Source organism: Populus euphratica, unplaced genomic scaffold (assembly GCF_000495115.2).
Source record: "Populus euphratica unplaced genomic scaffold, PopEup_1.0 scaffold58.1, whole genome shotgun sequence".
Lineage (NCBI taxonomy): Eukaryota > Viridiplantae > Streptophyta > Magnoliopsida > Malpighiales > Salicaceae > Populus > Populus euphratica.
In genome coordinates, this window is record NW_011499864.1 from 959397 (window position 1) to 981791 (window position 22395).

A 22395-nucleotide genomic window follows, 5' to 3' on the forward strand; every position below is an offset into this window, starting at 1 on the left:
AATGAAAAAAATTTGTAATTAAACGTGGTAATAAAATCAAAATATCTAGTAGTAATTAGTTAATAGTCCTCGAATCAATCAGCTGGTTGTTCTACACATACTTTAATGTATTATTTGTTGACGTAACAGACCGCATCGGCTTTAGTATGTGTCTGATACTAATTTTTTAGTTACGGTTTGAAAAAACAGGTTTTTAAAAATTTTAAAATTATAGGTTTCTTTAAACCCAAGTTTTTACAGCAATTTAAGTTGAAAAAAAAGCAGAAGTTCCCATTACTGTATATGACCCTGCAGCAGTTCCCATTTCTGCAGGAGTTTGGAAAATTGTTGACCGCAAAAGCTAAGCAAAGAGCAGAGAGCACAATCCACTGGGGCCAAGTCCCTTGTGCATTGTAACAGAGCACAAGTGTCATGAAAGTTGACAACTCGCTCTTTCCTTTTCCAAGCCCTTCATTCTCTGCCAGAACTGCTTCTGATCCGATCTTATTCATCAAAGCTCCAAGTTTTCTGTTAAAATCTTCAGGATCCGTTACACTCTCAACAGTAAAGTAATGGATACCAAAACCTTCGTCGACTTTTCCAATGAAATTCCCTTTTGTTATACCTTAAAAGGCAGCAGTCATACCAAATCCTTGCGTCCGTATGGTTTGGACAAAATCGGTGGACTTGCTTTCCGGAATCTTGGAGGCATCCTGAGCAGTCTTCGCTGCACGAAGGCATATTAGCTCAATTCGTTTCGATCATCACCACTGCATTGTGCCAGGCCATAGATTTTAACAGGTGTAGCGAGTGGTTCATCAATTTTGCCGATATAGAGTTCTTGTTACCTTTGTAATGAAGAGGGTTGCTTCACTTTTTTCATTAAACAAGTTCCCCGAAGGATATGTGGCAATGGAGGGGTAGAGAAGTAGCACAGCAAGAAGAGGACGGTATAAAACGTTTTTCATTGTTTGCCTCAAATTGGAATGCCCTTGAAGCTCCATCATTTCTTTGAGGTTCTTCTTATGAACTTGACTTACAAGGGTCTGATTTGTGGGTGTGGTGGGGATATTGAAGCAGACATTCTTTACTAATTGGCTCCCCTCAAGAGTATGCCACAATGAGTGGAGGAAAAAGACGTGTGGTTCAATGATACAGCACATTTTTCACCTACAAAGTCCAAGACTCTGAGCACTGGCCTAGCTCGCGTAAATGGGGCCCGAGTGGCCTCCTGTTTATTTATTCTAGCATTAAAATGTATCTGCCCTTAGCCTGCTGTCACGCACTACATATATAAATTTCTCGTAGGATTTGTTTGCAATACGACTATCTGCTGTTAAGGATCATTACAGGAACCCAGGCAAGCAGATTTATGTAATGGCTGCGATCTTCAAGCGAATTGCACTAATTAATGCGATAAGGTCGAACCATTTGGTGCCTTCACTTACCTTACCTTTTTCCGTTTAAAAGATATTTTAAAAAAAAATTTAAAAAAAATATTTTAAATTATTTTTTTATATTTTTGAAGGATTAATATTTAAAAAAAAATTGAAATCCTACCCAAATTAGGTTTGGAATTGCAGATTCTCCTAATCAATATGCCCGGTCGAGCCAGCTTTTACAACTATAAATCACACATGCTTATTATTTTGATAATTAATGATTATTTAACCTTTTTTTTCCTGCTAGTCAAATGAATTTTTTTAGGAAAAACAATATGCAGATTTTTTTAATATGTTTTTTTTTTACAAAAAATCCTAACAATAAATCAAAATATTTATACATATATTTAATTAAATAAATTAAAAACTATATATTTCAAAAATAAGAATAAAAAGTATTAAATATTTATTCGACTTATCTTAATAGGGGTCGGATAGTTTTTTTCTAAAGTAAAAAAATGGATGTGTATGAATTATTAACATGTTTTTCAACATTAAATAAAAATACAATTGTGAGTTAAAAAATCAATATTTATATATAATAAAATAAAATGATAATCAGATATATTAATAAAGATATATAAAAAAATTATTTTTTAACATGGTAGAAAAATGATATAAAGTTGCAATTACATTTAATTGTATCATGATTCTTCAAATCTAAGAATTTAAAAATGTTATTCACACAAAATAAAATAAATCTTAAAATATATTAACTATGATAATATGAGAAAAAGTTGCAAATAGCAATGCAATTCTAAAATAAAAGGATAATCTTGTAAAAGTAAAAGATATGTAAGTATGATATTTAACTCAAATTCTCTCTTTTTATGTAAATAATTTTTTTTATCTTAAAGGTCATTGTTTCTTATCAAAAATAAATTATTTGTATTTTTAAGAATATTTTTTATTTATATAAAACATAAATAAATTATAAATAAATTAGAATAATCTCTTTAAAATATTAAATATATACAAAATAAATAAAAAGCAATCACTGTTTAAAAAAGATAAATAAACAATCTAAAAAATCTAAGAAAATGAATATTAATTTAGATATAAGTTAAAGAAGTTATTTTAAAAAATACTATCAATTAAAAAATTAAAAATTAAAAAAATCAAGTATTACTAGATTTAGCAAATTAGCTCTGCATGCTTGGTTAATTTTGAAAAAAAAAAGAAAAGGATATGCTTTATTAACAAAGAAAAAAATAAATATAAAAAAAAATAATGATAAATAAATTAAGTGTGAAGTGATAGTATAAAGGAAAAAAAATCAAAGCAAGTTTTTTATTCAAAAAAATGCATATGAAAAATTACAAACCTAGTACTCATAATAATTAAAAAATATATAAATATAATTTTATCATCGTTACAGTAAAATATTTATAAAATTACTTTTGTTTTTTCATTTTTTTATAGTATATTGTGTAATAATGAATGGAACATCAGATTCTAGATATTCCTCGTTATTTTGACATTTTCATTATTAAAAAGAAATATATAAGAGTACTTTTGCACGAGTAAAAAATTGAAAAGATATTTTTATGAGCCTTCAATTCTCCGACCACTAACTGGAAAGCAATAAAAGCCCCAACTTCACTAGTCAAAGCCACCGCCAAAATCCATCACAAAATAGCTCCGCCAATTACGCAGCCAGTCTGCACCTTTCTCAGTGCAAATGCCAGTTGCCCCTTTCACACATCCCAAAACGTAAGAAAATCCCGTCACTAACTATAATAATCCACACGTAAACCAAAGCAACTCCTCCTTGCTGCAACAATGGGTCGAGAACAAGAAGAAGGGGAAGGGGGTGAAGAGTACTTGTTCAAGATAGTGGTCATAGGAGACTCTGCTGTTGGGAAATCCAACTTGTTGTCAAGATTTGCTAGAAATGAGTTTGATAGCAATTCAAAGGCTACAATTGGGGTGGAGTTCCAGACCCAAGTGGTGGATATTGAAGGCAAAGAAATCAAGGCACAGATCTGGGACACTGCTGGTCAAGAGAGGTTTAGAGCTGTCACCTCTGCTTACTATAGAGGTGCTGTTGGTGCTCTCATTGTTTATGATATCACCAGGAGGACGAGCTTTGATAGTGTTAAGAGGTGGCTTGATGAACTTGGCAGTAAGTTTCTCGTTCTTGTTCGTTCTTTCTTCTTTCTGTTTGGTTGCTGAGAGAATCGAAATGTTAATTGGTTGTGGCTTTGATGGGCTCAATATTTTAGGTATGTAAACTATAATATTGTTTTATTTGAATGTTAGGAATAGCTTAAAAAATTCATCTTCTCATAAACAAATGGTAAAACAACATGAAATGTTGCAGATCAAACATGGAGCCTTATTAACTAGTAGATGAGTGCTGAGCAGAAATCGACTCTACTCTGCCTTGCCATATGCTAATGTTGCAGTAGACCAGTAGCATCTTAAAAACGGAAAATGCAGGGTTTTGAAGTATCTTAGTGATTGTTTTCTTAAGTCTAATACTTCATTCATACATTCGAGTCTAAACCGATAGCGCAAATATATGTGGCTTGTGAAAGCAAAGGGTAGAAAAAGCTTAGTTATAGCAACATTTGTACTACATTATGATGATCCCTATGATGATCAAAGAGGATTGATATAGCAATTAGATTTATTAGCATCTTAAATCCAGTTTCCTCTCTTCAGGACCCCCAACGGTGTAACAATCTAGGCATTGTTAGTTTAAAATGAACATTATTGGTACCATGACATTATAACTTGAACAGTGATTGGCGAAAACGAGAGTCAAGCACTACTTTCTGCTAACTCAACAGCCACTATCAACTTAGAGTGACCTTTCAGGATGGTTGGCCCATAACCAATCCAAGCATGAAGTGGAAAAGTGGGGGAAAGCAGGTATATGGACTCTTCACGGATATGTATGGTGCAAACATGTTACAAGGTCTTAAAGAGTGTAGTTGTTGATTTTCAGTACTGTGGAGTGCTTTGCTCACTTGTTGTGCTGCGAGCCTTGATACCTATATACCTTGATTTTGCTGGACCTGGCACCAAAGGACATACCGAAAGAGTACTTGTTGAGATCAAGGTTTAATTGAGTTGAGTTGTGCCCTGTTTACCATAATTATCACCTCCCATCCTGCTTAGAGTCAATAGACAGTTCTTTATCCTTTGGATCTGGGAATTTGAGGAGAGTGAAATCTCAGTAGTCTGATAACAGTTTGATTCGATAAATGTAGATTCTAATGATACTAATTGGTAAAAGATTTTGTTCAAATCCTTTACTGAAAAACAGTGACAGTTTGGAAACTAAAGAGCATTTGATATTTGAAATATGTGAAATTCTAGCTTCTGTTATCCAATCAAGAAAAGAAAAGGTCTTAGCCTAACAGGTGTTTTTTCATCCCTTCAAATTATTCTTTCAGAATTGTCAAAAACTTGACATTTTTTTGCATAATTTGCAGCTCATTGCGACACTGCGATTGCTAGAATGCTTGTAGGGAACAAGTGTGATCTTGACAGTATCAGAGAAGTGAGTAGAGACGAGGGCAAGAGCCTTGCGGAGGAAGAAAGTCTATTCTTCATGGAGACATCAGCCCTTGATTCTACTAATGTTGAAGCTGCTTTCGAGGTTGTTATCCGTGAAATCTACAATAATATGAGCAGGAAAATCTTAAACTCTGATTCATACAAGGCTGAGCTGACAGCCAATCGAGTAAGCCTGGTGAATGGGGACAACTCGTCCAAAAAGTATGGCTTCTCTTGCTGCAATACATAACCTCATTTCTTTCTTGAGTGTAATTCGAGTCCGGTGTTTGAATTCTTTTTGTCAGATCGGAGCTGCATTTTACTTACTATTATCCTTGGCAACAAGTATAAAAATCGTTTAAGCTTTTTTTCGAACTAGTAGTTGCCACTGCGTGTGTTGTATGATGTGACTTGTGTTTTGAGAATCCTAAACGCTGATGATGCTTGTACTACCTAGTGACCAAGGAAAAACAGATACAGAGACCGAATATTTTTACTATGGATATTTAAAATTACGGCAGCGGTTGTTTTTATTTTAAAAAAAAAATATTAAAAAAACATTTTTTTATATTTTTTAAAATTATTTTTTATCAATTCATTAAAATTACCTACATGTAAAAATATAAAAAAATCAGAAAAATACTTTTAAAATGCTAAATCAACCTTGCTTTTAATATTAAAAATCAGACGTTCCAATTTCCCTTTCCATCGCTCCTGATACCTTACTCCAAAAATGATATCATTTCTTGAAATGAGAAGAGTAAAGTGAAATATGCTTATCTCATCTGGCCATACAAACCAAGGTTGTCATTAATTCTATATTAATTGTTAATTTTTATGCAGATAGCTGACGTACTCCGCTATTAAAGAATTAATTAAATAATTTACATATCATTATTCAAAATCACAAAGGGAATCACATGCAATACTCGTCAAAATAGCTAGTTTCCACTAAATAGTTCGATCGGCATTTATGCTTTCTGCACCCCCTGATTTGGAATCCAGGCAAAGACCAATACAAATGGCAGTGTATACAGCTTCATATACGTATATTATAATAATAACTTTCCCATAACAAAAACTAAAATTGTGTTGGAGTGCAAGGTCCAAAAAAAAAAATTAAAAGTAAGAAGAGCTCTAAGGATGGATTTACATGACTAGAATAAACAAATGGCCGAATACTGAAGTCTTCGGAACTAAGATAAATACCATTTACACTACGCTATAATGGAAAGGCACATGTTTTCACCACATATAATGGGAAAGTATAAAAGAAATTAGGGCTTCCTCAAAGCAGATGCTGCACCCATAACAACAGCCAGTACAATGCCGAGACCGGCCCCGAGGGAGGCGCCGACAGCTGCAGCGGTTAAAGAAGATGCCTTGGCTTTAGAGTTTCGACTGGCATCTATTGCCAGTGCATGTTCTCGTGCCAGCTCTGCCAAAAGCCTATCTCTAGCAAATTCCTTGAATCAAAACCAACAAGACATTCAGAATTTGTCCGAAACATGTCAAGGAGATCGATATAAATATCACAAAAGAGTAGGACGTGCAGCATGCACATGGTTTCATGCTTGATGTGTATAGAAATCCAGTCAACATTGTTAAATTAAGTCGACTTCAGCATACGAAGTGTGAGCAAGTAAAAAGGCCATCTGATCAATGAGATCCAATCAACACATGGAAATTGGATGTCGCAGTTGTACCGGAGCATGTGGCAGACAGTGGAATGCAACTGTAGTTCCTATGTTTTGTTCTTTTCAAGCCACACCGATTGCTTGACTATCAATACCTTCTTTAAGTAATTTATTCCCAATGGATTTTCAATATGAGAAAAGAACGGAGCTTTTTTAATTGGATTACTTTTTTAATTGGATTAAGAGTCTATACCTGTAAAGAGGCCTCTTCATGGCTCTGCAGCACACGGTGGACAAGTTGACAAAGTGAGTTCACACCCTCAACAGCAAAAATGGTGTCTCGTTTCTGAAATGGCCACCGGACCAGATTAATTGGATCAAAACTAAGCTTTTGAGCACCTGTTGTCCCATAAGAATCTCCATTAGTTGCAGTCAATGACAATGAGGCACTTGCTGCACTGGACATGACATAGGGACAGGAATTGACAACTTCTGCAGTATTTGGAGATGCTTGGTACGCCTGCAAAACAGCATCAATTGCTGCCTTTTGTTGGTGTGCGCTCACAGAAAATTTGTTTGTTACAGCAATAACCCAAGGAATTCCAAGAACTTTAGCCTCATCTAATAGAAGTGAAAGGACTGGCTGTTGCTGTGATGCATTCAGTTTACTGCAACGAGGAATCTTATGGGAGAGGTTGTGCACAAGAATTATCAAATCTGTCTTCCTACCAAGGTCACGAATTCCCATCCACAGTTCATCCCTGAAACGAGAGACTTCCTTATGCAGCTCCTGCAATAAACAAACAAAACAAAAGGTCAAGGGTGTAGGAAATGTTAATGAGAAAAGGGCTCGCCAAAGCAGGCAGAATTTGGACACACTGCTATGCTTCAGCATTTTTGCTCCAAACTACAAGAACTCAAATATCACCGTTGTTTGTCCTAAACAATGGCTTGTGGAAAGAATAGAAAAAATTAAAAAAAATAATTCAGAAACAACTAAAAGAAGGCAAGTTCTCCCCACAGACTCACTGTCAGAACTTGGAACAAAAACCATAAAGGTTGGATTAAAGGAAAATGGGGGGGGGGGGAAAGGCTCTTACTGATGCAGGAGTTTTATTAAATCTATGCCACTTACCCTTCTGGAAATAAGAAAGACTTTCTACTAAATGCTGTACAACTAAGTTTGACAAGAAAAGAAAAGGGAGAGCCAGAAAGATTTATATCTACATGCATGCCAACATTGCAAGTAGAGTTCCAACAGAGATGCAGTGTGAAACATACCTGCAAATTTATTCCAGCTGAATCTGAGTAGCATACACCACCAGCAACACCTTCTTGAATATCAGCCTCTAAACTAATATTCTCAAAATTGGTAATGGTGGTTAGTCGGCCTTGACCCATAATAGCCTTGAAAAGAGAAGTTTTACCCGCACCCTACACAACAGAACTCATCATTGCATACATTGAGTGGAAAACTAACCAAAAAAAAATTGTGTAATCAGAGTTACTACGTTGAATATTCTCACCTCAAGACCAAGTAAGCGCACTCTACGTGTTCTGACATGGACCTCCTTTGAGACAGTTGCAAAATCACTTGTACAAAAAATACAAAAATCACTCAAACCATCTGGTTGGAGGAACTTCTCATCATTTCCTGAACTATTTTCTTTAATAAGATTCACAGCATCTGAATCAATAGAAGGAAAAACAGGCATAAAAGAATCTGTTACTATTGGGTGCTTTGGTGGTCGTCTCAGTGGTGCCCCAACTAAGACCCTTATCTTTTGTAATTCTGGCTGTGATCCATTATTTGAATAGTAGCTGGGTGCTGAAGGAAATGACTCCACTGTAGTTGAACACCTGGACGGCATATGCATTAACATAAATTAAGTAAACTAATAGCTTTCATTCATCACTTCTTGAGATATTATATTTTTTTTTTTTAATTGACCAATAAACTTAGCTCTAAGTAAATTCTAAATGCAGCACAAAAAAATATCTGGGCAGGTTGTGAAGAATTTAATTGACAACATTGACATTCACATATAGCAAAATATATCCATGGAGGCACACAATACTTGACAAGCATTGATGAAAACTCATTAAAGAAGTAAAAAATGGAGGGTACTGAAGCAGCATCATTGCCCAGGTGGAAAAGAAGCAAGCCAGGTTCAAAACAAACTCAAATTACAAGGCATGATGATTAGACTTGGCAACTGGGTCTGGTTGTGTCAGGTTCGGAGGTATTAAGGGCTCAAATCTGTGCGTCTTGATCCTAACCCTAACCCATCAGGTTTGGGCAAGTTCAGGCCATCCCACATGTTTGAGAGCATTTTTTTTCTTGCAGATGAAAAGATTTGACTATTATTACAAACTAAAATCTACATGCATGTATATGAAATTATGAATTGTGCACATCTCATACAATTATGATAGTTACCAAAACATAGCAATGAATTAGAAGTCAAAATTTAATCGAGTAACCTCTTGTCCAATTATTTCTGCATCACTTCTTGGTTTTCAAGACAATAACAATGATTGAAAATCGAAGTACTTGTTCTGTTTTAAAGATATAATACTTTCTCATATGGAGCAAACACATTACACATGCATTTTTGTTTCTATGAAAATTATCTCATAAGAAAAGAAAAGAGTGGCAGCATATTCAATTTTTTTCTTGATAAGCTAAACAAATTTGTCAAACCACAAATGCCATCTTTATATATGTGTGTGCTTGTATGTGTAAGTTAGACAACAATTGTGTTATGAAAACCGCCAACCCTTAGGCAAACCACTAACAATACAAAGAAGAACATCTAGATTTACAAGGAAAGACAACCAAGGAGAGTACAAATCTTAATGGAGAGTAGAAAAGGGAAAAAAAATGGATTGCTTTTGGTTTTTATTTAACCAAATGGAAGAAAAGGTTCGAAAGTTTTGAAGTAGCATTGTTTATCTATTACTTTAGCAGCTTGGTGTTTGGCAAACTTAAAGTTTACTATAATGCTTGCCCCAAGGATTACCCACAGGTCGTGTAGCCCAACCCCAAAAATTTCAAGTTATTTCAGGTTTGGTCTACCCAAAATAAGCAAAAGCTGACTTTATGTGCTGAAGGCATGCACAAAGAGAAAATAAGATCATCACCAATAAATGAGGAACATGCATACCAGATAGCATTCCAGATGAAGAATCATGATATGATAAGATGCCAAATGAATAGAACAACACCATTTATCGAATGGAAAAAACATGTGCATGCATTATGTGATTAGGTTGTGTAGATGTACTGAAAACATGAAGTTATAAGCACTGTTTAGCCCCATTTTGGATGCTCGAGATAACCTCTAGAAAATTCTATAGTGCATGAAAAAGAAAATAGGGGCAGACAAGGACAATACCAGTTACCATCTACTTGAGCATGAACCAGATTACAAAGGTGCAACCTAAAACCCGTGATATCAACTTTTAAGGGCTCTCCATTCTTATCATCAGGAATACCACTCCATCCAAGAGGAACAATTGAAGTAGCTGTGCGAATAACTGGTAAATCCACAATATGTGCAAGCTCTACAGCACCGGCAACTGCAAGCCCAAGCCACTGTTGCAAATGCGGAAATTGAGGCAGTTGCTCAATTCCTAGGAAAGATGATGTGCCATCCCCCATGCACATATCATATATTCTGCACACAATATATGGGAGACAATATGCATCTCATGCCAATTTTAACAAAAAGAAACTTGCATGTAAGAGAAGAATTTCCAAATTCCAAAACATAATGCAGGTGTATAAGCAATCCAGCTGCTTTACAATCCAACCATCTAGAAACCATGTTTTCCTGTTCCAAGAATGATGCAGCCTAGTAATTTAGAAAAAGGCAGATTTGTAATTTTGGAAAAATTTCTGTGAAGACAAATATTTGCAGAAATGTTGAGTGCCTTTTACTTGGGAAAATAAATTTCTTATTCAGGTTTCTCTTAATTGGTCATATAGAAATAGTTATGATTCTTATTTACAAATCCATACCAAGTAGGAATACGAATAACTCAAACCTATAAATATGCTCATAACGTTTTAATATGAGCATCAATGAATTATTATTAATAAATTGTGGCCTTTTCCTTTGAGAGTGATGCTTTCATTAAGGAGTGAATCCTTAAACCCTAGGTGAGAAGCTCAGGTTATTAATTAAGGAAATTCCTTGAATCTACTAGTGTGAGGCTAGTAGGTTTAATTCCGTTTTTCTATAATCTTTCTACTTGCAGAACTGTTCTCAACTACCACGTCCCTAAACAAAATAAAACATAACCCCAAAACACAGCTGGTTACAAACTTCCCCTACAATTGGATTACTGATTTCGAGAAGGAAGGTGAGGACAGGACCACTACATTTCTACCATGCCACCAAACTATTGATATAGAAGGAGACAAAAGGAAGAGTGCCTATGAAAAAGATGAGCATTAAATGCATCTACAAGCAATCATTTAGATATATGAGCAGCAACCTGAAACCTCCTTTTTTTGGAAAAGAATAGCAGAGCCCTACCCCTACGTTGACACCACTACCATTTGTTACTGAGTGAAAATTCCAGTGTTGCAATTAAATTGAATTCAAAATTCCAGGTAGCATAACTTGCCAACAGATTGGTGCTTAAATATTTGCTTGTTCACAACATCAATGAGCTATTAACCACAACAATTGTCATTGGACCCCTCACTGCACTTGCATAGCATTTCGTATCTCAAGCAACTGCCTCTTAAACCATTGAGAAACGGTGATAGCATTATATTCATTCACAATGTAACAAAGCTGGGACCACATAATTTCAGGAGAAATTTTATATAGGTTACCTGACAAGGTTTGGTCCCCAATATTACAACAGAAAATCTATGAAGAAAACTCTCAGCAATCAGCATCTATATCACCTACCAGTAAGCAATCTGGGCAAAGATGAATTTACAGAGCACCTACCATGACTAAGAGCAGTAACTAAAGAACCCACCCCCCCCCCCCAAAAAAAAAAAAAAAAAGGGGGGGGGGATATGGAGCATGTTTCCTTTCATCTTCAAAAGAGTTGGATTCAAATCAATGGGAAGTCCTTTTTCAGAAACAAGGGACAACATTACTGGATTAACAAAACTCTCAAACTCGAGTTTATTTCTAATATCCCAAACATGACACACAACTAGAGAGGAGGTAGGAAATCACTGAACTTCTCCTCCTGATTGGCAATGAACCTGTTTCGATTTATAACCTCGCATTACATTTCTGTTGGTAAAAATTCTTGTATTTTTCAGCTTCACAACTAACTTTCTCCCAAATGACACCTGCTCCTGATTGGCAATGAACCTGGTTCGATTTATAACCTCGTGCTGGTAAAAATTCTTGTATTTTTCAGCTTCACAACTAATTTTCTCCCAAATGACACCTGCTCACAAGTTATGGTAATGCTGGACAACTTTTAGCCTTGAATATGATGCCATGTGAAGAGTTCTTTGCATTCCATTTTAGTTGTCCAAAGAAAGAAGTGAAAGGTTAAGGGGAAAAAAAATGAGAAAGAGAAGAGCATTCAAAGAAGAGTAAAACATCTGCAGAATTTCCTATAGCAGAAAGTTGCAACTAAATTAGAACTGCGGCTGCATCATGTGAAATTAAAGCTAAAACTGATAAAGCATACAAGTACAACTATAAATCTAGGCATAATGATGGTTGCACATGTGAGGGAATGGAACACGCGCAAGCCAGCTGATATGATCGATAATATCAATCAAGATGAAAAAATCACACCAGCTGAAATTGCAGTTTAAGTTTTTCAAATACACCAAGTAATCTTCAGCGGACAACAATATGGTACCTTTGAAATCGAAACCTATATGACTTCATTGAATGTGATTGAAGTCGTTCCCTTAGCTCAGCAATCACAGATCTGACCTGAAAATGTCTTTGCCATAAGAAAGCAAACAAAATGAGAGATCCCAGAGTTTTTACCTCCTGGCTTCAGCAGATACTGGTGCACAAAACACTACTAAAAATTGTGCAATTTATCATGACATTCAAAAATCCTATCACAAAAAAAAAGAAGAAGAAGAAGAAGAAAGCTGGAGTGAAAACAGATGGGGTAAGCAAAGGGACTCGTACCGATGTCAATTTAGAGTACTCTGTACCCGACAGTAATTCCACTGATGAGTTCCCCAAGAGAAAGAGCTGCCATGAATGAAATATCTTTGTTAATAATTCATTACTGAGTAAGATGAGCCATGGAAACTATGACTTCTATGAGATAAGAGACCACTCATTGGTGCAATGGTAAAATATGTGGCTGACAACCACAACCACAAGGGTGTACATTCAATTTTCAAGAGCAGGTGATGCATAAAAAATAATGTGGTGTTTGGAATATCCGATGGGATAGGACAACCATGATATTTCAAATGCACTTGTTTTTGGTGCATGCATGGAAAAGGACAAATGACAAGTTTTGTACCCTCCTGTAGCCATAATTCCATGTCACCTCCCCAATGAGATAATTTTGTCCTGTCAGGTGTATACTCATCAAATAGACCCTATAAGAAAAACTGTTTCCAAAATTCCACTCCCATAACCCTACAATGTAAGACCTTAACGATGTACAGCCTTTTTATTCAATCAAATAATAAAATGAAACACCAGTGTCATGTACTTAAACTGAGGCCACCTTGCAGGACAAATAACAGATGCCTTGACCTAAATTTCCACTGCCAGTTGATTTTTTTACCTTCCTGTGGTGAACTTTTTAGTTGTATTTGGTTAAATCCAAATCAAACTTAGGCTTGGGTATCATGACAAGGAACTACACAACTAGGGTGAAGGAAATAAGAGCAGAGGCCGCATTTAACTGAACTAGAAACTTGGGTACTCCTCACATAAAAATGAAAAACCAGGGAAGTAAACAGCTAGAATGTTGGCACTGCCTCACATTCCACAAGGATGGTTGAGGATTGATGCACATCTTGATGGGAGACAGATTAGAAATCCAACAAGGTGTTCGTATCCAAATGTACCCCCAATTGCTTGCCTCCATCAACTGGATTAGCAAAATTGGGTTCAGAGGATGTGTCCGTAAACCAATTTACTTGATGTTGGCTATAGGAAACTTCCAGGGCGACTTATCCACAAAGGACTAATATTCCCAAGCAAGCTCACATGCCAAGATAAGACCACAATTCTAGCATAACTGTAAACTGTTCAAAAGTATCATTACTTCTCCCTTCTCACCAAAGAAATCCCTAGTGACCTATCTATCTTAATAGTCATGCTAGCTGAGATCATGAACCAACAAAAGGAAACAACAGTGATAATCAATGCCTGTTGTGTAAGGGTAACACTGAAGCAAGGGAGCCTAAGCAACTGAAAACCATATTTTGAGAAGGCCAAATAAAATTTATAGCGCAAAAGAGGGAAGCAAAGTAGCAAAGTTTTTGTTCAAGAATGTACGTTAACAGAAAAACACAGAAGACTAGTCCTAGGAGGAATACCCCTCATCACACTATTACATACTATCTTTTGAAAGTATCAATGAAAATTAAAGGGCACTCATCCAAACATGCTAATGGAACCCATTAAATGAAAGGAACAGAAACCACAACCAATCAATTTACCGATAATGTTTTTACAGTTCATTCATATTTCATCTCTCAAGCATGTTAACATGTCCAAAAAAAACCAACCAGAAAGCAATATAAAATAAAGTATCAGTTCATGTAATTACCTGACCAAATGGGACGTATGAAGGCAAATAAGGTACTCTATTCCAGTTCCTTTTATTCTCACTTTTAGCATTAGTTTTTTCAGCCACTTTTCCAGTCATTGCCTCGTTTGGTAGCCCATTATTATTGTCAGATAATGGCTTAAGAGATATGCCATCAGAACCCTCTTGGATTTCAAGAGATTGTGGTTCAGCTACATTCTCAATTGAAGGTCTTACAGAATTAGCTGCTGAGGTTGCTTCTATAGGATCAACTTGTTTTCCATTGTATTTATTAAATTGCCTTTGAAAACCTTCTAAAGGCACAAGTTTTGCAAGTCTCCAAAAAGAAGTCCGCACAGGGCCTAAGCCCATAACCAACTGCTCCCCCTCATTCTCTTTCGGCTTCTGTGCCCTTGGTTTTTCTGTTCTTTCCTCATGTTTTGACGTAATTCCACTGGAACTTTCAACCTCGGCGTTTGACAAAGGTTGAGCGTTATAATGATGAAAATAAGCAGGAGACAGGATGCGGGGCACCAAATCCTCTGGTATGCAGTAACTCTTAAAATGGTGTTGCCAGCCTTTTTTATGGACATAACTGAATGAGATTAGAGAAAGGAGAGAGAATATCATAAATTAACATTTTTTGCAGAAGAGAGCGAACAAAAACATGTATCTAGACTTTCAATTATTTCATCATGTGAGAGAGATGGCAATCAAAGAGGCGAAATTGAGCGTACTCTCGTAAAGCAGCATTCCCAACTGGGGGTTGAGAAAATGTGATGCATTTAACCTGGATTCTTTCATTTTCTTTTGATGGTGAGGATGCAGCAATGACCCTCAGAATGGCAAGGGTAGCTAAAGCTGCCACCTGAAAAAAACAGAACAGGAGAATATGAGAAATACAAAACCAAAGCAATTAATCCAAGAAGCTTACAGAGCAAGCCAGTCAAACTTACAGCTCCACCGAGTGAATGTCCACATAATACAAGTTTTCGATTCTTCTTCTGAGCAAGCTTGTACAATTCTAAAGCAGGAATCCCCTTAGCACGAGCCATGAAACCCTAAGATAAAATTTAAGGGGAAAAATCAAAACAGTAGATAAGTATAAATCTGCACCAGAACATGGACAGCTAAAGTCAATGATATAATTGAGAAATGCAATATGCTAGATCATAACAGTCAAAAGACATTGGGGTATACAATTGAACCCTATTGAAAGGTTGTGAAAATGATAGATTGCAAACTTACTCGATGGGCAGCAGGCTTAATTTGATCTTTTAGTTGTTTTGGTTTTGATTGGGAATCATTCAAACAATTTTCACCACTATCCTTCTGGTTTTCACATTGGCCAGATTCAACAGCATCCATCCGGACAGTATCCTCATGAAATATAGCACCTTGCAGTATATTTGCATCGGTCATGACATCCCTAGTCATAACAATTTCAATAAACAAAATCACCTTCTCAGAACCAAATGATCTTTCAACATCCAACCCACAAAATATCCACAATACTTACTTGTACTGCTTTGTTCCAATAAATGAAGCAAATAATGTGTCGCCTGCTTCTCCCAATAAGTACCTTCACAAACCTCCCCCAAAAAAAGCAAATAAGCCATAACATAAGCCCAAAATCAACAAGCACACCTTGAACAAATGTTCACCCACATATGCACAATCAAAACCTCATTCAAACTCTACATAAACAGAAACGCTCCGATTCATCCAAATCCCATTATATTTACACTGCTCTAAGGATAACTTGAGGTTGCATTGAGCACTAAAATAATAAGAACTCCAAGTGCAACATACATAAGAAAACAAATAATTCTACCATGTTTATCATATCAATTAAAAAGAAAAAAAAAAAAGCGAACCTGTGAGGTACGTGATCTGCAGACGGCTGCACGCGTTCCAGAGCAACGATTTGCCCTCCAAAATCAGCCTTAAATTTATTCACAACTCGAACCATCTCATCAGCAGGTCTCTATCAAGAGAATAAATAATTTTAAAAAAAAAATCTTTGATTTTCTAAGAAACCAAAAAGTAAAGTGTGGTTCAATTAATTTTGTTTCTACCTTGTAGACGCATTCAGAGAGTACCATGCAACATAGAATGTCCTGCAAATCGGCAACGGACTCAGCCTTGACGGCATTACAGAGATCGTGAAGCTGTTTCTTCCTGAGTTCGTACTCTTGTTGAATTCTCTTTCTGTGTTCTCTTTCGTCTCCGTTGATCCACGGAGGCCACCGCATTCTCCACTGCAGTGGCCCCCATGATACCTTGAGGATCCTGGCTCTCTGATCTCTGATCCATGCCTCTACTCTGTTCTGTATCGAATCCATTGAAGAAAGATTTTGAGAATTGGATTGGAAGGTGCGAGGAAACCCTAGCGACAGCGTGATTGAAAAATAGATTCGAAGGAGAAGGCGCCCGGGAAAGAGAAACGTGTGTGGTGACGGGTGACGGGTGACTGTGACTGCAACCGTGTCCGTGGAAGGAACTACACAGATGCCCTCTGGCTCAGCCAAATATAATAATAATAATAATAAACAAAGCACTGAGGGGCTTGGCCTAGCGGTGGCAGGAGTCAAGCTCTTTCCATCGCACATGGGTTCGAGTCCTGGTGTGCACGCCTGTCACCCCCGCGGTGCCTTACATGCCTACTGGGTTTGCAGGGTGTTCAGTGAGCTGTGGGGATTAGTCGTGGTGCGCGCAAGCTGGCCCGGACACCCCACGTAAATCCAAAAAAAAAAAAATAATAATAATAATAATAAACAAAAATAATAGTCACACTAATCTTATAAAATAATTTATTTAAAAAAAAAGAGAGTACTACAAATTTCATCAACCGAAAACATTGTTAAGTAATCTTATAAAATAATTTATTTGAATAATAATGCTTTTTTTTATTTAAGACAGCTGAATAAGTTATTTTAAAAAAATAATTTATGTAATTTTTTAACTTTATTTGGAAAGTTATTAGATAAAATTTAAGGATTTTTCGTGGACTTTATTTAACCATCACGGGTTTTACAATATCAATAATGATTAATGGGTGTGTGGTTGAAATTTGGGAAATACAGAAAATAATATTAGTAAAAATAAATTTTTATTACTTTTGTTCTTTCTCTTTTTTGTCTGGTAACTACGTACACCTTAAAAGGAAAATGTTTGTCTTTTTTTATATAAAAGTAAATTCCTCAATGAAAATTCAACCATATCCCTAATTAATTATCAACACAAAATTATATTTCCAATTAAAAAATAAAATGATAATATAATTTTAAGAAAAATAGGTCGATCATGTTTTTCATTTTATACATATTTATGAATCTTATAAAATATTTAATTAGATAACAAGATTTTTATTAGCCTATAATTTGATTTTGATTAAGGAAACTTTAAAAATACTTTAAATATATATCAAAAAAATCAAAAAATAAAATATAAAAAATTATAAGATAAAATTTCTTACAAGCGGTACACTGTAAGTTTGGATTAAATTGGATTCCTATGAACACAAGAACAAGCATTTAATTTTCCAGCACGTAAAGTCTCCGTCCGAAAAGAATTGGAAGCTCATTACCAATTATAAACGGCTTGACTATTTTACCATGGATCCCTCTACTGTTCACGCTCTCCCAGTTAATTATGAATTATATCACTGCTTTTTTATTTTTATTTTGGTATTCAAACTTTTCTACTTTTCTGGAAGGGGAGTTGAATTGAAAAATAGGAAACTAAAATAAAAAAAATAGATAATATAGGTGATTTTTTAGAATTTATTTGAAAAGTATATTTTAGTTTTTTATCTTTTTAATTTATTACAGTGGTCCTTTTAATTATAGAAAAAATAATTTTAGTACCAAACTTTATTTTTATTATTTTTCAACCCATTTAAAAGTGCATGAAAATTAAGATCTAAGCTCCCAGAAAAAATTTAGGATAATTTTAGGGTTTGACAAGATTTGTTTTGTTTTTGGAGCTTATGAATTTGCTTAAAATGGTTTTTATGACATTTCTATATGTGTTTTGAGTAAGAAATGAATGGAAACTTGGTGTGTAAAATGAAAGAATCAGCATCCCTGTATTTCTAGTCACCGTGATGGTTGAATTTTTAGGATTTCAATATGTTATTTATTTTTTTATCAAAAAAAGACAAAAAATATATTGTCCGCTCCATTAATTTCAGGAAAAAAAAATGACTCGCATGCGGACACTTTCTTTGCAGGTTGGGCACTGGCCTTGACTTACCAAAACCTCAATGCCTGACCTCATTCCTTTATTTTCTTAATTTTTTTTATAAATTATTGCTTTTAAAATGTATTTTTTTTTATTTACATCTTGGTTAATACCAATTCTCTGTGATTTTTTTTGTTTATTTAGCTTTTTTGAAATAATAATTATTTTTTATCATGTCGAGTGTATTTAATTATTTTATAATAATAGCGTGATTGCTATATAGCTTTTTTTTTGTATTTTATATAGATAAAAGTTATTTTTAAAATTAAAAACATTTATTTCTTTGTAAATTTTTTAATGTGTATAGCCTTTCATAATATTTTTATTTTATTTTATTTAATAAATTTTATATGCATGTTGATTTATGTTGCAGATTGATTTTCATAAATAAATTCATTAACCAAGCAAACGACCTGCATTACGATATTAAATATCTTAGTATACATCCATCTCTTAATTTTTCCATTTTGTTTGCTACTGTTAGCTATTTCTTTAGCTTAAATAACTATTGATTTATTTAATTAAATACTTGCATGAGATTTTTTATTCATACTTTGATTTTTTTAGAAAATAGCCTTTGTAGCCAGAATTTAAAAAAAAAACAATATTATGACTCATGGTAGTGCAAGAGGAAAATAGTTAATTAATATATATACTCTATATTCATAAGAAGAAAATTATATTTTTTAATGTTGGATGAGAAATCTTTTCAGTTTAAATATTTAAACTTAAAATGAAAAAATAATATTCTTTCAATGTGTGATGAATTTTTTTTTCAAAATAATTTTTTTAGCTTTATTATTTACAACATGTATGACTTACTCTCACATAAAGTTTTTAATTTTTTTTTCATATGATGTGTCAAAACTTTAAATTAACCTGGATTAATTCTTATAACCCATAAATCAACCTCTTAATCAAGTTAGAGGTTTGACAACTATGCTCAATTGTCTTCTTTCTTCTCTCTTCTTCTTTTTTGCCCACCCTCTCCCCTTGTCACAGTTCATAAAATAAAGTGCATGATAACTTTGAGTGATGTCACTCGACGAGTCAAGCCTCAAGTTTGTTTCTAGAAATTCATCAATTTGAATGCCAAAAATCTCAAGGTCACTGGAAACTTACTTGATCGTTAATTTTAGGGTTTTGATGGATTAATTAAGATACACGTGAGCTGACTTAAACATCCACAATTACCAAAAAAAATAAAAATAAAATTCATGATAAAAACATAGATATCACTCTAAATACTAGAACCAATGGAGTGCGCATACGTGTCTATGTACATATATAATATGCTTGTAGGGTAATAATTCATTGTAATTTTTAAAATTACATGACCAAATATAAAATTATAATAAATCATTACATTACATGATTTATTATCCATAACTTAACATAATGCAAATATCATACGATCACCTGTTATCTTTAAATACCTAATTACACAAATTAATTTTAATTTTAAAATGAAAAGATTATCTAAATAACACATGGTAAATGATGTTACATGAATGGGGTATCTTGATTTGGGTATCTTAACATTTTTAATTGGGATTTTCAGGGTAAAAAGATTAATGAATTCTTGTTTTTTTTTTTATTAAAAATAGGTTTAGCTCTGTTAATGTTTTAGTCGTTAAAAATCTTTATTAGTCTTTAGAGACCGGATAAAAAGATTAATTATATATAAAATGACGATATCACCTTAATACACCCTAACCATGGTAAATTGTATTGTTTATTTATCTAAACATCAAGGCACTATTTTATTTTTATAACATTTTATTTGTCTATCAGTCAAAGAAAGTCCATCCCTAGTGAAGTGGATTATGGTTTTACGAGTAAAGCTCGTTAGCATTAAAATAAAAAAATTACTTTTTTTTATAATTTTTTAATTCAAATCAAGTTTATGTTGTTTTAATAAACTAGTTACTAAAATCACGATACATGCAAAATACAATGACTATTTATTCCTGGTATTTTCAATATAAATTATGTAATGTATTTTTCTTTTGCATTTTTCATATTAAAAATGCAAACATGATTTTATTGGAGAAACATGGCCATATGTAATTAAAAAATAATATTGCATTTTTTGAAAGAGAGATTTTTAATTTTTTTTTTAAAATAGTTTATTTAATACTATAAAAGTGCCTCAAGTTTAGGTTTATAATTCAAAAAATTAAATATGAAAGGTTGAAAAAATAATATAAAATATTTAAAATTAACTCCTTTCAAGGTTTGAAAAATAATTAAAATTAAACTAGGACTTGTTTAGAAAAAAACCAAAAAAATAAAAACTATGAAAAATATGTTAGAAGATGTTTGCCGAAAAACGTTCATAGCAAAAAAACCACAAATTAAAAATTGCTTTAGGAATAAAAAAAATAAAAAAATCACCTTTTCTGGACAGATTTTGACTCAACCTTGAAGGGCCCGGCCCAGACACATGAACTAGGTTTTCTAACCCTGGTTAATGGACCAAAAAATACAGCCCACAAAGCAACCAAGACAATCCAAGGTTCTTTACACATGAACCAAAAAGAGAAAACAAAGCCCAACGTTTCACGACCACAAATCTAAAGACCCAAAGCGCGAGCTAAAATAGAACGCAGCCCAAGCATAGCCTATGTAATCAACAAAAACAAAGCCTGTAGAAATAATTTACTTAGCTCCTGCAATCAATAGAGACAAAATGCTTAGTCCAGATACTCTCGCTAGCATTGGTTGGAGCTGACTCCAGAGAGGTCAGAAAGAAGAACGATAGAACCAACGAGCTGAAGCTTTACAGGGACGACGTTGGTGTCTTCTCTTTTTACGTCTTCTCTCTCTTTTTCTTTTTTTTTATCGTTGGTTCGTTGAGACTAAGGTGTGGGTTTTTATGGAGAGTAGACTAGCTAGTTTTGTAAAGGACTGTTGCTGGTATGGGTCTGAAATATCGGTGTTTATTGCATCCTTTCCCCCCTCCGCAAGCTTCTCCAGGATTTTTCTTTTTTTCGCTACAACTCCCTCCTAATCTTGAACTAACAGGGCTATTATTTATAGGAGGCAAGAGAAGGGTATCGACACTTTTCCTAGTTTAAAACTTCACCCTTAAACCTACTTTGACTGATCATTGCCCTTCGCAATAAACGAAAAAAACCATTTGCTCTTAAACTAGACTGTCAAAGGCTCACTGAGTCAGGGGCTTTATACCAGCATTGCAACAGTTCCCCGGGTGACCACTCGGGGGGAACCATGCTGGAGGCGTAGAAAATGTCAGGGCTATCGGAGGAGTGTGACTTTTGTCTTACATAAGGCGTAAGAGGTATATTAAATGGCTCTACAAAAGGGTTCCTTACCAGCTCCTTCATGGGGGGGAAGAAAGAAGACAATGAATAGCGGGGCCGAACAACAGCACCGTTTGTTCATTTTAATTCATTTTCTCTTTATTTTCGATGTGGTCTTTTGATTTTATTAAATTCAACAATTTGAGTTGATTTTCCAATATTTCTTTCAATTAAGTCTTATTACATTATTTTTGGCCTATAATTCTTGGATTCTTTAACAATATGGTTATTCCTGTGGGATAGTTTCAACTTCATCCTTAATTGGCTTTTGAAACTTCTGATTCCTTTTAATTAAGCTTCTTACTACACCAATTAGGTTATTTAAAGTTTTAATTGGATGTTTAATCTTTTATTTTTTTTAATTGACTTGAAGTAGGTCTCTAAACTTTTTTTTCCCCAACTGAGTCTTTAATTAAATTCAAAACACTCATCAAAACTTTAATTAATTCTTTCCGTTTTCATCAAATTTAAAATTCAATCTCAACTTTCTTTTGTTAAAATATCTCAATTTAACTATTTTTATGATATTTTTAC

The 22395-nt window shown here is 34.3% G+C and overlaps 2 protein-coding genes across 2 annotated transcripts; one reads left to right on the forward strand and one right to left on the reverse strand.

The window, feature by feature from the left end:
* The first annotated feature begins 2956 nt into the window (after positions 1-2956).
* On the forward strand, positions 2957-5380 carry LOC105125707 (ras-related protein RABA5e-like). Its single transcript, XM_011026274.1, has 2 exons — positions 2957-3546; positions 4865-5380. The coding sequence occupies exons 1-2, from the start codon at positions 3204-3206 to the stop codon at positions 5176-5178; spliced, it is 657 nt and encodes a 218-aa protein (XP_011024576.1). The 5' UTR covers positions 2957-3203; the 3' UTR covers positions 5179-5380.
* A 527-nt stretch (positions 5381-5907) lies between these two features.
* On the reverse strand, positions 5908-16806 carry LOC105125708 (lipase class 3 family protein). Its single transcript, XM_011026275.1, has 14 exons — positions 16369-16806; positions 16168-16277; positions 15810-15872; positions 15539-15719; positions 15247-15351; positions 15028-15158; positions 14312-14885; positions 12703-12768; positions 12419-12495; positions 9964-10245; positions 8092-8425; positions 7847-7999; positions 6819-7355; positions 5908-6394 (listed from the first exon to the last, which is right to left on the reverse strand). Exons 1-14 carry the CDS (start codon positions 16633-16635, stop codon positions 6206-6208), a joined length of 3069 nt encoding a protein of 1022 aa, XP_011024577.1. The 5' UTR covers positions 16636-16806; the 3' UTR covers positions 5908-6205.
* Positions 16807-22395: the final 5589 nt, after the last annotated feature.